The sequence below is a fragment of the Odocoileus virginianus genome, chromosome 7, assembly GCF_023699985.2.
Source record: "Odocoileus virginianus isolate 20LAN1187 ecotype Illinois chromosome 7, Ovbor_1.2, whole genome shotgun sequence".
Lineage (NCBI taxonomy): Eukaryota > Metazoa > Chordata > Mammalia > Artiodactyla > Cervidae > Odocoileus > Odocoileus virginianus.
In genome coordinates, this window is record NC_069680.1 from 63,009,577 (window position 1) to 63,023,571 (window position 13,995).

The 13,995-nt window shown below is 37.3% G+C and overlaps 1 protein-coding gene, 1 long non-coding RNA gene and 1 pseudogene across 5 annotated transcripts in view; 1 reads left to right on the top strand and 2 right to left on the bottom strand.

The window, feature by feature from the left end:
• Window positions 1-178: 178 nt before the first annotated feature.
• LOC110138230 (uncharacterized) lies at window positions 179-1,809 on the top strand. The gene is made up of 2 exons (XR_002314155.2): window positions 179-246; window positions 828-1,809. It is a non-coding gene; the product is annotated as an uncharacterized lncRNA (long non-coding RNA).
• Window positions 672-13,995, bottom strand: part of CFAP70 (cilia and flagella associated protein 70) — an 80,822-nt gene continuing 67,498 nt past the window's right edge. For all 4 annotated transcript variants that reach the window (XM_020894935.2, XM_020894946.2, XM_020894915.2 and 1 more), the window contains 3 exons: window positions 9,581-9,682; window positions 2,305-2,352; window positions 672-999 (listed from right to left, as the gene is read on the bottom strand). In XM_020894935.2, the coding sequence (XP_020750594.2) occupies window positions 919-999; window positions 2,305-2,352; window positions 9,581-9,682 (231 nt within the window). In that variant the 3' untranslated portion in view covers window positions 672-918. The remainder of the gene's footprint in view (window positions 1,000-2,304; window positions 2,353-9,580; window positions 9,683-13,995) is intronic.
• LOC110138444 (ADP-sugar pyrophosphatase pseudogene) lies at window positions 2,359-8,371 on the bottom strand (annotated as a pseudogene).

Consider the following 13,995-nt stretch of genomic DNA (forward strand, 5'->3'; position numbering starts at 1 on the left):
CTCACTTTCCCTCCTGTTTTTCCATGTCCCTCCTATTCTCTGTGTCCTCCTTTAAAAAATAAAGACAGTACCATGGCTAATTCATATCAATGTATAACAAAAACTACTGTAATGATGTAAAGTAATTAGCCTCCAACTAATAAAAATTTAAAAAAAAATAAATAAATAAATAAATAAAAAAAAATAAAGACAGGAAGCCTTTACTTTTGGTTTTGCTGTGCACTGATCCAAGAGGACGAGGGTGAGGTATGGTTCCTTTGTCATTTCTAGCCCTAGAATAACGGCCTCAGTTGTGAGGAGTTTTACATCTTTTATAGAGTAATGGATTCTTCATGGAGCCCTTGTGATTTACATCCATGAAGATACATACTGTCAGCAAAGACCACTCGATTCAGCTTTCTGTTCACTGTTAGATCTGGGCACAACTCATGTGCTCTTTGCCCTAATGCAGTGACCCGGCACAGCATTCTTCCTTTCCACCCACCTTAGAAAATGATGCCTTAATTCCTAAGTTCCAGTAAATGAACCTGGTCATAGAACTTAGCAGTTGACTTCCTGCAGGAGTAATCCTGATAAACTTTCACCTGAAACGAATAATGAACATACTATACCTTACTTACACAGACACACACAAATAGTTATATTCTTATGTATATCTCAGCATACCATAATTGATGAATTCTGAGTTTTTTATTTAATTTTTTAATTGCCATCCAGTTAACTGTCAAACAGTAAAACATCCAGTAACAATAGCCATTCAGTAAGACAATGGAAATAAATGAATGGGTTTCAGTTATATTGATGATCCTTTCTATCTTTATCCCCAGTCTTCATTCTGGTGAAACATCCAGGGTTTAATTTCTCTCTGAAAGAAAGGGGTCAGCATCCCATACAGAAAATTCTTCAGGTGGAAGGATGTCAGAAAGATGGATTTCCAAAGCCAACCGTCTCCTGAACCATATGGAGCTCTGCAAGCAGATTCTCATCTTTCAATTTTAACTGCATAAGAGGTAGAAGGGAAGAACACATACGTCACCCCTGACATAGCTATGTGGAGACTCCTTATCTGTGGGGCCACAGCTAAAGAACATAGTTCCTCAGGTTGGAATTGACTTCCTTTATTCTCTGTTTCATGATAACTCCATTAAAAAGTCCTCAGAACACTGTGCTGCTTACATGCAAGTGTTCACTTTACAAAAACTTATGTGGTATGAATGCTCACAATTTGTGCATTTTTTGTGTAAAAAATAAAAGTTTATTTTTAAAAATTTACCCTAATACCCAAATATATTCTTAACTAATGTATAATACTGTTCGGCAGGTGAGAGACAGGAATAAAATACACAGGAATCAAAACCATTAGATTTGAATTTAATTTTAAAATCTCAATGTGTAATGGATACATCTAGTTGCCTACAAATCCACTCTCTTCTTTTACTAACAAAATCTTCATTTCTTTTCAGGGCAGCAATGTAGGCAACTAGAAAGCAACAGAGTTTCCCTTGCAGCTAGCAGTAATTTCAATTGTGATGAATGAAATATAAGCTAAAGTCACATCTCTTTTTAAAGGGAAGTGAAATAGCTAGTGTGGCCCTTTTGTCATTTGCCTGCTTTGTTCTTTACTATACTTGAAATATGCATGTGATAGCTTGAGGTACAATGGCTGTCTTGCAACTACGAGGGCTGGAAACTTAATGTTATGACTGGTGAAGCAGAGAGAAAGAGGTTGGGTTTCTGTTAACACTGTGGTACCAGTATGTTCTGGACTTTTCATTAGATGATAAAAAATAAAACTCCTAATTTGTTTAAGCCACTGGCTTCCAATTCACATTATTTGCAGTCATAACTGACAGACTAGACCAGGGATTCACAAGCAATAGCTCATGAGCCAAATCCAGCCTGCTGCCTGTTTTCGTAAGTAAAGTTTTATTTGAAATACAGCTGTGCTCATTTGTTTGCATATTGTTTGTAGCTGCTTTTGCACTACAAGGGCACAGAGTAGTAGCTACAAGAGAGACCACATGGCCCACAAATCCTATTTTGCCCTTCACAGAAAAATTTGCTGACTGCTGGACTATAACAACACCTTCATTTTGTATGTGAGGATAATGAGGCCCATGGAGGGTAAAAAAAAAGATCTCCCATGGTAATATGTGGGTTATGGCAAACATGGTAAGAAAGTCCTCTAGAAAAATCTTCACATCATGAAATGCTGTGAAGTCAAGTCCTGAATTAAGCCAGCACCTTCCTCCTAGCATTCCCAACTTCAGTATACTACAAATAGCAAAGGTATCTGCATCATACCTTCATCGTGTACTTGTAGGCCTGCTCAGCTTCCAGTTGCCGTCCAGCCTGAAAAAACAGCACAATTTAGTAATGATGACATACCATAATCATTAAAAGGAGAAGGTACACTGCCGCCATTGCTACCTAAAGCAGAAGATTCCACATCTTGGTTAAAAACCTCTGAATGAAAAGCGGAAGCAGGAAAATGAAAGGTGGTGGGAAAACCAGATATTAAATATAATATATACTTATAAATATATATATATATATTTATTTATTTATATATATACCTCCTCCATTTCAAATAGCTTAAAGACAACTTGGCCTTTTTTTTTTTTTCCTGAAAGCACCATAAGTCATTTGTTCCTCTCAGTATTGAAGCTATTCTGTTAATATTAGCTAACACACATAGCATTTGCTTTGTAGTTTACATTGTTTTAATCACTTACACTTTTAAAGTGCTTTACTTTCATATATACCACTATTATTTACATTTACATTGTATATTATTTACATGCCACTATTATTTATAATTCCCAGTTTACAAATAAAGAAGTCTGGGCACAGAGAAGGTAAATAACTTGCCAGGGTTATGAAGCTAGTAAGTGGAAGAGCCAGGTTTTAAAACAATACAGCCTGGCTCCAGAGTCCAAGTTTTTAACTGCTAAAATTTATCCCATCTCTATGAACTAGAAGAAGCAGGTACTGGCATTACTTGCATGTAGATCTGGATATGAAGGGAGAACACTACTTCTCCTAGTTATTTCTTGTATGAAGTACTCATATAAGACTTAAATGAGAATAATGACTTCACTAATAGACTTCACTCAGCATCCGTTGGATCATCAAAAAAGCATGAGAGTTCCTGAAAAACATCTACTTCAGTTTTACTGACAACGCCAAAGCCTTTGACTGTGTGGATCACAACAAACTATGGAAAATTCTTAAAGAGATGGGAGTACCAGACCACCTGACCTGCCTCCTGAGAAATCTTATGCAGGTCAAGAAGCAACAGTTAGAGCTAGACATGGAACAAGAGACTGGTTCCAAATTGGGAAAGGAGTATGTCAAGGCTGTATATTGTCAGTTCAGTTCAGTTCAGTCTCTCAGTTGTGTCTGACTCTGCGACCCCATGAACCACAGCATGCCCGGTCTCTCTGTCCAACACCAACCCCCGGAGCCTACCCAAACTCATGTCCATTGAGTCAGTGATGCCATCCAACCATCTCATCCTCTGTTGTCCCCTTCTCCTCCTGCCTCAATCTTTCCCAGCATCAGGGTCTTTTCCAATGAGTCAGCTCTTGGAGGGCTATTTAATCTTTTAAAAACAGATCTATTGAGGTGTAATTTACATACCATAAAATTCACTAATTTTAAAGTTCGACTATGCAACAATTACTACAACCCAGTTTTAGAAGGTTTCTATTACCCCAAAAAAGTTTCTTTGTGCCAGCTTACAGTCAATCTCCATTCCTCCCCATGGCCCTAGAATCACTAATCTATTTTCATCTCTATAGTTTTCCTAATTATGGTGTCATATAATATATAGTCTTTTGTGCCCTGCTTCCCTTAATTTGTGTAATATTTCTGAGGTTCATTCATATTGTTGTGTGAATTGGAATTTCATTTTTATTGCTGAGTAGTATTCCATTGTATAAACATACCACATTTTATTTATCCATTCACTGATGGACACTGGGAATGTCTCCAGTCTTTAGCTATTATTAAATGTGGTAATAAAATATAGAAATCTTTGCGTGGACATATGTTTTTACTTTTCTTGACTAGATAGCAAGAAGTGAAATTGCTGGGATATACAGTAGGTACGTGTTTAACTTTTTAAGATTCTGTCAAACTGTTCTCCAAAGTGGTTGTACTAATTTGTAATCCCACTAGCAATGTATGAGGATTCCAATTTCTCCACATCCCTGTCAACAGTTGGTATTGTCAGACTTTTTGATTTAAGCCATTCTTTTTTCTTTTTTCTTTTTTTAAGCCACACTGTGTGGCATGTGGGCTCTTAGTTCCCTGACCGGGATGGAACCTGTGCCCTCGCCACTGGAAACAGGGAGTCTTAACCACTGGACCACCAAGGAAGTCCCTTGACTTAAGTCACTCTGATGATGTGTAGTGTATTATTGAGTTGAGTTGTCTTAATGAATTATCTTTAAAAATTCTGACATAATTTCAGATTAAAATTATAAGACTGAAAAAATTATAAGAATATCTCTCTTCTCTGTATATATGCACACACATGCACATACATATACACATGATATGAAAGTATATATTTAAACTTTTCTTCAACCATTTGAGAATAAATTGCAGGCATGATGCAGTTTTAGACTTCAGTATGTGTTTCCTAAAATTAAGGACATTCTCTTACATAAGCACAATACAATTATCAAAATCATAAGATTAGTATCAAATACTATTACCTAATTTGTAGACCTCATTCGGATGTTTCCAAATGCCCTAATAATGTCTTTCACAGCAAAAGAAAATCCAGGATCATGCCTTGTATTCAATATTCATGTCTTCAGTTTCTTCTAATTGGGAATAGTTCTTGATTCTTCGTATTTCATGATACTGGAATTTCTCAGCAATACAAGGCAGTTATTTTGTAAAATATTCCTCAATTTTTGTCTGATGTTTCATAATGATTATATCAGGTTATGAATTTTTGGCAGGAATACCATAAAAACAATGTTATGTTCTCCTAAGTGTGTTTAATTAGGAGGCACATGCTGTTTATCCCAATAATGGTAACTTTGATCCTTTGTTTAGATTCTTATCTGCCAGGTTTTTCTACTATAACACTACTGCAAATAAAAAAAAAATTACTGCATTTCCCCCTTGTAATTAATAAATATCTTGTTGGGAAATATTTGGAGATTATGTAAATATCTTCTTCCTCCTTAAACGTTCAGCTGTAGTTTTACCATACGTGTTATCATATGATCCAGCAATCTCACTTCTGGGCATTTATCTGGAGAAAACTCTTAACTCAAAAAGATACATGCACCCCAACTGCAGTACTATTTACAACAGCCACAACATGGAAGTGATCTAAATGTCCATCAACAGATAAATGGATAATCCAAGAAGATTTGCTATATATATCTACAATGTAATACTACTCAGCCATAAAAAAGGAATGAAATAATGTCATCTGTGGCAACATGGAAGAACCTAGAGATTATCATACTAAGTGAAGTAAATCAGACAAATTACATATGATATCACTTATATGTGGAATCTAAAAAATTATAAAAATGAACTTATTTACAGAGCAGAAACAGACTCAGAGACACAGAGAACAACCTTATGGTTACCAAAGGGCAAAGTGTGGGTGAGAGATTAGCAAATACAAGCTGCTATATATATATATAGAATAGATAAACAACAAGGTCCTTCTGTATAACACAGGGAAATATATTCAATATCTTATAATAAACAACAGTGGGAGATAATATAAAAAAAAAGAATCACTTGGCTGTATACAAGAAACTAACATATCAAGTCAGTTCAGTTCAGCCACTTGGTCATGTCCAACTCTGCGATCCCATGGACTGCAACACACCAGGCTTCCCCATCCATCACCAACTCTGGAGCTTGTTCAAACACATGTCCATCCAGTCTGTGATGCCATATCATTGTAAATCAAGTATACTTAAAAAGAAGAAGTGACAAGAGTGGGCATCCTTGCCTTTTCCTAAACTTATCAGGAAGGCTTCTGGCTTTTCACCATTGAATATGAATGTTGACCATCTCTTTTTGATGTGGTATATTACATTGATTGATGTGCAAATGTTGAAGCATCCTTATGACCTTGGAATACATCCAACTTGATGGTGATATATGATCATTTTTATACCTTGGTGAACTGATTTGCTGACATTTTGTTGATGACATTTGCATCTATATCAAAGGTACTGACCTGTAATTTCTTTTTTGGTAATGTCTTTATCTGGTTTTGGTATCACAGTAAATGGTGGCCTCATTTGGGAGTATTCTTGTCTCTTCAGTTTTTTGGAATAGTTTGAGAAGAACAGGTATTAGTTCTTTTCTAAGTATTTGGTAGAATTCCCCTGTGAAGCTATATGGTTCTTGACTTCTATTTGCTGGCAGTTTTTGAAATTACAAATTCAATTTCAATTCTAGTGATCAGCCTGTTCAAATTATTTATTTCTTCTCAACTCAGTCTTGGCAGGTTGTATGTTTCTAAAATTTTTCTGTTCCTTCTAGTTTGTCCAAATCATTGGCATGTAACTGTTCACAGCTTTCTCTCAGGATTTTTTGTATCTGTGGTATCAGTTGTCATTTCTCCCCTTTCATTTCTTATTTTGTTTATTTGGGTCCTCTCTTTTTCCTTTGTGCCCTTCCCTGGTGGCTCAGCTAGTAAAGAATCCACCTACAATGTGGGAGACCTGGGTTCGATCCCTGGTTTGGGAAGATTCCCTGGAGAAGGGAAGGGCTACCTACTCCAGTATTCTGGCCTGGAGAAGTCTATGGATTGTATAGTCCATGGGGTCGCAAAGAGTCGGACATGACTGAGTGACTTTCATTTTTTCCTCCTTGGTGAACCTAACTAAAACTTTATCAATTTTGTTTATCTTTTCAAAAATCCAGCTCTAGATTTCATTGATCTTTTCTATTATTTTTATCTCTTTTATTTATTTCAACTCTGATCCTTATTTATTTCCATTAGGTGTTACTCTTATTTATGAAAAAGCTAATTTCTAAGTCTTCATTAAAACTAAGCTGAATACAAAGTCTTAAAAACTAAGCTGAATATAGTCTTAGTGAAGAAGGCCTGGTGATTCTATTTATAAAAGAATGGCCACTGTCTTTTGGCCTTAAAACTTCAGGAAGGGCACCTTCAAATGACTTCACGTTTACATATTTCAGTGCCAGAGCCCAGGAACAGACTCTGGTATCCAATGTCAGATGTTCATCAGCTCCCAGAGCACCAAGTCTCTTCAGCAGGTCATTCTTTGGTAAGGAAATTACTTCCACAAATTGTCCATCTCCTGGCTTTGGTTCAGGCCTTAGGTTTTCTGCATCATTTCCATTGACAGTTACTGTCATGACGTGTGTGGTACAATTTGACAAACCTGGATCCATATTTGGAGAAGATTCCACAGTATCTCCTATACAGCCAGTTTTTCCTTCGAGCTCCCGAAAAGCAGCTGCCTCTGAACTTTTGTTGTCATCAGTGAGACACACAGGGAATTCTAGGTTACTGCCTCCTGTTGGTAGCCAGCCTGCTTCACCAGAACAATATATTCATAATGAAGAGTTCTTTGCAGCACTGGGACAATCGACATACCATTAGCCGACTATACATTCCTGGTAGTCCACTTCACAGTTTCCCAAGTTCTTGTTTTACCAGCAGGATCATTGTAAGTTGTTTTTTCAAGCTTTACCCATTTTCCTTCTGAAATTAACGCTGCTGAAATAATACACTGTTTGGGGTTTTGAGAAGAATCTGCTTGCTCTTGCTTTCCATTTTCAAACTATTTAGTCTTTATGGTTGCCAGGCTTCTCTCAGGCATGGGGTGAATAGCTGGGTACCCTTAAAGGTAAGGGGAGGAAAGGCAAGAACACAGATCCAAGACAGTAGTCTCAGTACAGATGGTGCTACTGCACTCTCTGATTTTTATTAATTCCTCCCTTCTGCTGATTTTGAGCTTTATTTCTTCTCTTTCTAATTCTTTAAGGTGGTGGGTTAGATTATTTGAGATTTTTCTTGTTTCTTGAAGGCCTATATTGCTATGAAACTCCATCTTAGAATTCTTTTGCTGCATCCCATAGATTTTGGAATGTTGTGTTTCTATTTTCATTTATCTCTAGGTATTTTCTAATTTCCTCTTTGATTTCATCATTTGTTGTGTTTGCTCAGTCGTGTCCGACTCCTTGATCTGTAGCCCACCAGGCTTCTCTGCCCATAGAATTCTCCAGGCAAGAATACTGGAATGGGTTGCCATTTCCTACTCCAGGGGATCTTTCCAACCCAGGAATCGAACCCAAATCTCTTGTGTCTCTTTACCACTGAGCCACCTGGTAAGTCTGATTTCATCATTGACCCTTTGCTTTTTTTAGTAGTATGTTGTTTAGTCTCCACATGTTTGTTCTTTTCCCATTTTTCTTTCTATGGTTGACTTTGAATTTCATATCACTGTGGTAAAAAAAAAATGCTTGATATAATTTCTATCCTCTTAAATTTTGGGGGGGGGGGCTTGTTTTATGGTATATTAGTGTTTGAGAAAATAATCTTGGAGGGGTCATCTTTAGAATTTGTCCTACCAAAAGAAATTGTATATGGTTTTCTTTGACCTATGAATTAAACAGAAATAAGTTAACAAATGTATGTGAGTCTCTTGGCCTGTCACTTAGTTGCTGATTTATAATTTTACTGAAGTGTGATTTATATGTGTTCACTGAAGCTTTCTTTGTGGTATAGCATATGGTCAACCTTGAATAATAATTCACTCACACTTGAAAAGAGTATGTATTCTCTGGTTGTTAAGTACAGGATTCTATAATTGGTGTTTGAGAGCAACCTTGATGTTTTATTCAAATCTTACATATCCTTAATTTTTTCCATATTTTATCAATCAGTTTCTGAGCAAAGTGTATTGAAATCTTGCATTTGACCCTTTTAGCTTATAGATGAAGAAACCGAGGCCCAGCAAGTTTAAATAAATTGTCCAGGATCCCACAGCTAGTTGTGGCAGAGCTGGGGTAAGAACTCAGGTATTCTTCATACTGATATTTACTCCAAAGAGAAAATCCAATCATTTTTATTTTGTTAGTTTCTCTTATAATCACAATATCCCCTGTTGGTTCTGTGTTATGTTGGCCAACAAAAAACTGAGAGCCACTCTCATCATTCCCAATTTGAATCTTAGGCTAATGTGAAAATGTGGCTTGGGGTTGGGGTTGATGAGCAGTTCAAAAATGTCACACGGAGCCCACTCCACCTGAAACCTCCACTGGTGGTCAATTCCAGTCTGTCCTTACCAGTCACCTGAGACCACCAAATCCAAGTGCCTCACTTCTATTTTTAGAATCTCCTTTCCAGACAAACACACCTAAGGATATAATTTTCAGGCACATTCTAAGGAGAAGCTTCCCAGACATGGCCCCTCCTTTATCATCAGTATAATGACTAAATCTAAGCTCATCAAACCTCAATATCATGAATTGATGGCCTTCCCACTATCCCTTTCTTCACTTGGTCCCTCACCTCTCTGCCCAAGGACACTGTGTAAGGATAATAAACACTCACTTTCAGGCAGACCAGAGCCAGATATGCCCACACTTCAGCATTGTAGTTGTTCAAAGCATTGGCTTCAGAGAGAGCATCCTCAGCCTCTGTGAGCTCCTCCAGCTTGACAGGAAAAGAAGATACGTGATTTGTTAAGTCAGAGTAATTTCCACTAAAGCCAGCTGGAATCTGTTTGGCTGAAAATGCTATGTCCAAATAGTACTAGTGTATGTGTGACCCATACTAATAATTTTCAACTTAAAAAAAAATTAGCAACAGAAATCATTGTTCAAACAACATCTTTTGCGGTGGTGTTCCAATATGTGAAGGAGTTAAAAGTAGAACTGCCTTGATTAAAAAGTCAGGTAGGGGACTTCCCTGGCGGTCTAGTGGTTAAGAATCCACCGTCCAGTGCAGGGGATGTGGGTTCGATTCCCGCTGGGGGACCAAGATCCCACATACCATGAGACAATGGAGCCCTCTCATCACAACTAGATAGAAGCATGCTTCCATGAGGAAGAGCCCGTGTGCTGCAAAGATCCCACATGCCACAACAAAGATTCCACGTGCTGCAACTAAGACCAACATGCGGCCAAAAATAAGTAAGTAAGTAAATAAGGAACATGCAGAAAAAAATACTACTAAAAAATAATCAGGTAGGGGAATCTGGAGCCCTGTCTGCTGGGCTCTCAATTTATACCCCTCTTCTTCTCTCTCTCTACAGCAGGCCCATCAGGGCTTCCATGCCCATGGAGCTTCAGGTGCCAGGGCTGGAAAAACCAAAAGTATTCACTATCATTTGTGCATCATTCTGTGATTTCCCTCTACACAATGGCATGTTGGATACATCTGTAGTTGTTTCATTTACATCACGTATCTCTTTCTTAAGTTAAAGTCCTATTAGTCTGTCAAAATACTATTGGTCAGAAAGCTTCTCTTGCCCCTAACATTAGTTATTGACAGCACAATCTTGAGCAATCTATAAAATACTCAGAGATTCTAGGGTGCTCCCTGAGCTCTGGGCACATGGATATCATTGCTGCCCCTAATATGGTGAGTTTGCTTTGTAAAATCTTCCAAAAGGCCACCTAAGGAAAGGATAAGATACTTCTTTCTCCCTAGTAAAACTGCTCTTCATTTTCCTGTTTTATAAAAGATGATAATGGGTTTCTAGGCCCAAGACAATATGAACAATGGCCTTTCAAAAATGCCCATACATTTTCCCACACTTTAAATGTCTTGGAGATATCAATTATTTAATCAACCTATACTTGCTAAGGCTTTACTCTGTGCCAGGCAATATGCTAGACAATTTGAACAAAAGAAAAAAATACAACCTTTGCCCTTTTGTGACAGATACATAAAAAATTAAGACAAAATGAAAACTCAAACACATGAAGAGTTCTGATACAAAATAAGCACACACACGCCCACATATGTATGTATGTATGTATAATCTAGTGGAGGGACAGAGGAATGATTCTTCCTGAGAGTAGAGGAAGGCTTCAGAGAAGAAACATTGCTGAAGTCAATCTCGACAAATAAGAGTTTGTTAGCTCTATTTCAAGGCATTCCAGGTAAGAGGAATTTCACATACAGAAGCATGGAGGCTTCAGAGAGAATGGCATGCTCAGGAAACTCTTAATAAACCTGTGTGGCTGGAGAAGAGATGGGTGGGAGAGAGAGAAATAAGGTGAAAGAGAAAGAGAACAAAGGAAGTGATAACACTGAGAGAGTTAGGGAGAGACCAGATCATTCAAAAAAAATCTGATTATTATTCTGAAACAAGGGGTAATATTGAAGGGTTTAAATAGGGAAATAATAGGTATTTGCATATTTTAAAGACCACTTTGATAACAATGAAGCAGATGAATTGAGGGTGGACAGGAGACTAGCCTAGCAAGTAAAGGGGGATAAAGCTTGAATAAGAGCAGCAAACGTAGGATGAGGAGGAGAGAATAGACTCAAGAGACATTTATGAGACAAAATTAATAGGCTATTCGATGCCTAAATAGAAGTAGACTAGGATAGCTTTTAAGTTTCTGGCTTGGTTGACAGAGTTCATTTAGTCCCATTCACTAAGATAGGGAATAAAGGAGAATATACAGGTTTAAGGAATGTGAGAATCCTTCAGAGACAAGTTAGGTTATACTTTGGATACGTACATTATGAGGTGTCTAGCGGACCACCAAAGGGAGCTGTCTGACATAAGGGTCAGAACATGAAAGTGTTAGGAACTGAAACTTTAGAATTCATTGGGGCACAAGCGGTAGTTAAGACCACTGGGGTAGATGATATTTCTTAGTGAGAAGAAATACGGTGACAGGAGAAGAGCTGGCTATAGAACCCAGGAGGACGCAACAATTATGGTGGGTAAAAGACCAGGAGTCAGCAAAAAAGGCTGAGAAGGACACCCTTGTGGAAGTCAGTGGAGGAGAGAGCTTCAAGAAGTTAGCAGTCAACAGGTTAAGTGTCACAGAGAACTCATCTAAGAGTCTACTGCATTTGGCAATTAGGATGTTATATGTGGTCCTTGTCAGAGAAGTTTCAGCCAAGTGTTAGGGTTATACATCTAACTGCAAGGAAGTGAAGGGTAAATGCGACCTAGGAAATGAACCTATAATTCACAAGTAAAGAAATACTTGTATCACATGATTTCAACTTCTTTAGTGATGAAAATGTAAATTAAGATACATGTTGGGATTCCCCAGTGGTCCAGTGGTTAGGACTCCATGCTGTCACTGCTAACGGCCCAGGTTTAATCCCTGTTCAGGGAATTAAGATCCTACAATCTAAAAAAAAAAAAAAAAAAAAGACCCTACAATCTGTGTGGCACAGCCAAGAAAAAAAGATACATATCAAATTGGCAAATGATAATGCCCATTGTTGATGAAGTTAACAGTAAAATGGATTCTCACACCTGGCAGAGTAAAAATCAGTAAATAGCCTTTCTAGAACATGAGTTGACAGTATAAAGACTAACATTTTTCTACATTCTCTATGATATATCCTAAGGAAATAACAGAATTAAGCACAGAGATTTATGTCTAAGAATGTTTATTCCTGCTTTATTTATAATAATATAATTGTAGAAACTAATGACAAGCCCAATACTAAGTGGCTGGTCAAGTAAATTATGATATACCCACACATAGATACGGTACAACTATGAAACAGTCATTGTGGGGCAGAGATTACTTTGACATCTTAGCAGTAGGGCTTAACACAAGTTTCTCTGAATTTCTGTATCAATAAAAATATCTTTATGCTACTTAAAACAAATAGAAGCATGATTTATGCTGACTAGTTTATATAGTTGGTTTCTTTTCTTGTACTTTCGAAAGTGCTGTTTGGTTTTTAACACCAACAGTTGTTTTACATCCTTTCTGGGAAGGTGGAACAGAGGGCATATGGCTTCTATATAAGTGATCACATGTCCCAGTTGGCTATGTCCCAGTGTAATTATTAATATTGCCCTTTACATTCTTAAAAGGGTCCAGGTTTATATGAAAAATTACATGGTAATCTTACTTATTCATCCAAGCCAGGGAATACTATACAGTTATCAAAATTCATGTTTTAGACTATTTGATGATATGAGAAAGTACCAATGCTATAGTGTCAAGTATAAAAAAGATTACAAAGCAGCAAATATATTATTTACAATCTTATATATTAAAATTACTTCCATGCTAAGTCACTTTAGTCATGTCCAACCATTTGCGACCCCATAGACTATAGCCTCCTCTGTCCACTGGATTCTCCAAGCAAGAATATTGGAGTGGGTTGCCATGCCCTACTCCAGGGGATCTTGCCAACCCAGGGATCAAACCTGTGTCTCTTATGCCTCCTGCACTAGCAGGCAGTTTCTTTACCACTAGCATCATATATGTATAAAAAAGACTGGAGGAAAATGCATTCAAATGTTAACATCATTGGTTATCATTAGTGGTGGGATTAAGAATACTTTCATGTTTTCCTCATATTGTGTATCATCCATATTTTCTATAATGATCATGTTTTACCTTTATGATTTAAAAAATGAAACAGCAATAAGGGATAGGAAAGCATGTAAACACTCTTTTGGTTAAGGTTAACAACCAGGGAGGTTGTTATTGTTGTTGAAGGAGGAAAGTACATGGAAAGAGCTGATTGAGAAGAAAAGCTTAACGATGTATATCAAAGGAATGAAAATATTAATAAAGTAAGGGATTAGGAGAAAAGGAGAGGGAAAGATCACAAACACGCATGAAGGAGTTAGACAAAAACAGGAGAATGCCTGCCTCTTTCAACGATTAGAGGAAAGGAGGGAAGGGTGACTAAAGAGTTTTCAGTAGCAGAGGAATAGAAGATCTACCAGAAGCTGTAGCAACTTTTCCTGAATATAGAAGGGTCACAGAGCTTAATAAGTATCAATTAGCTTCTTTAATTGAGTA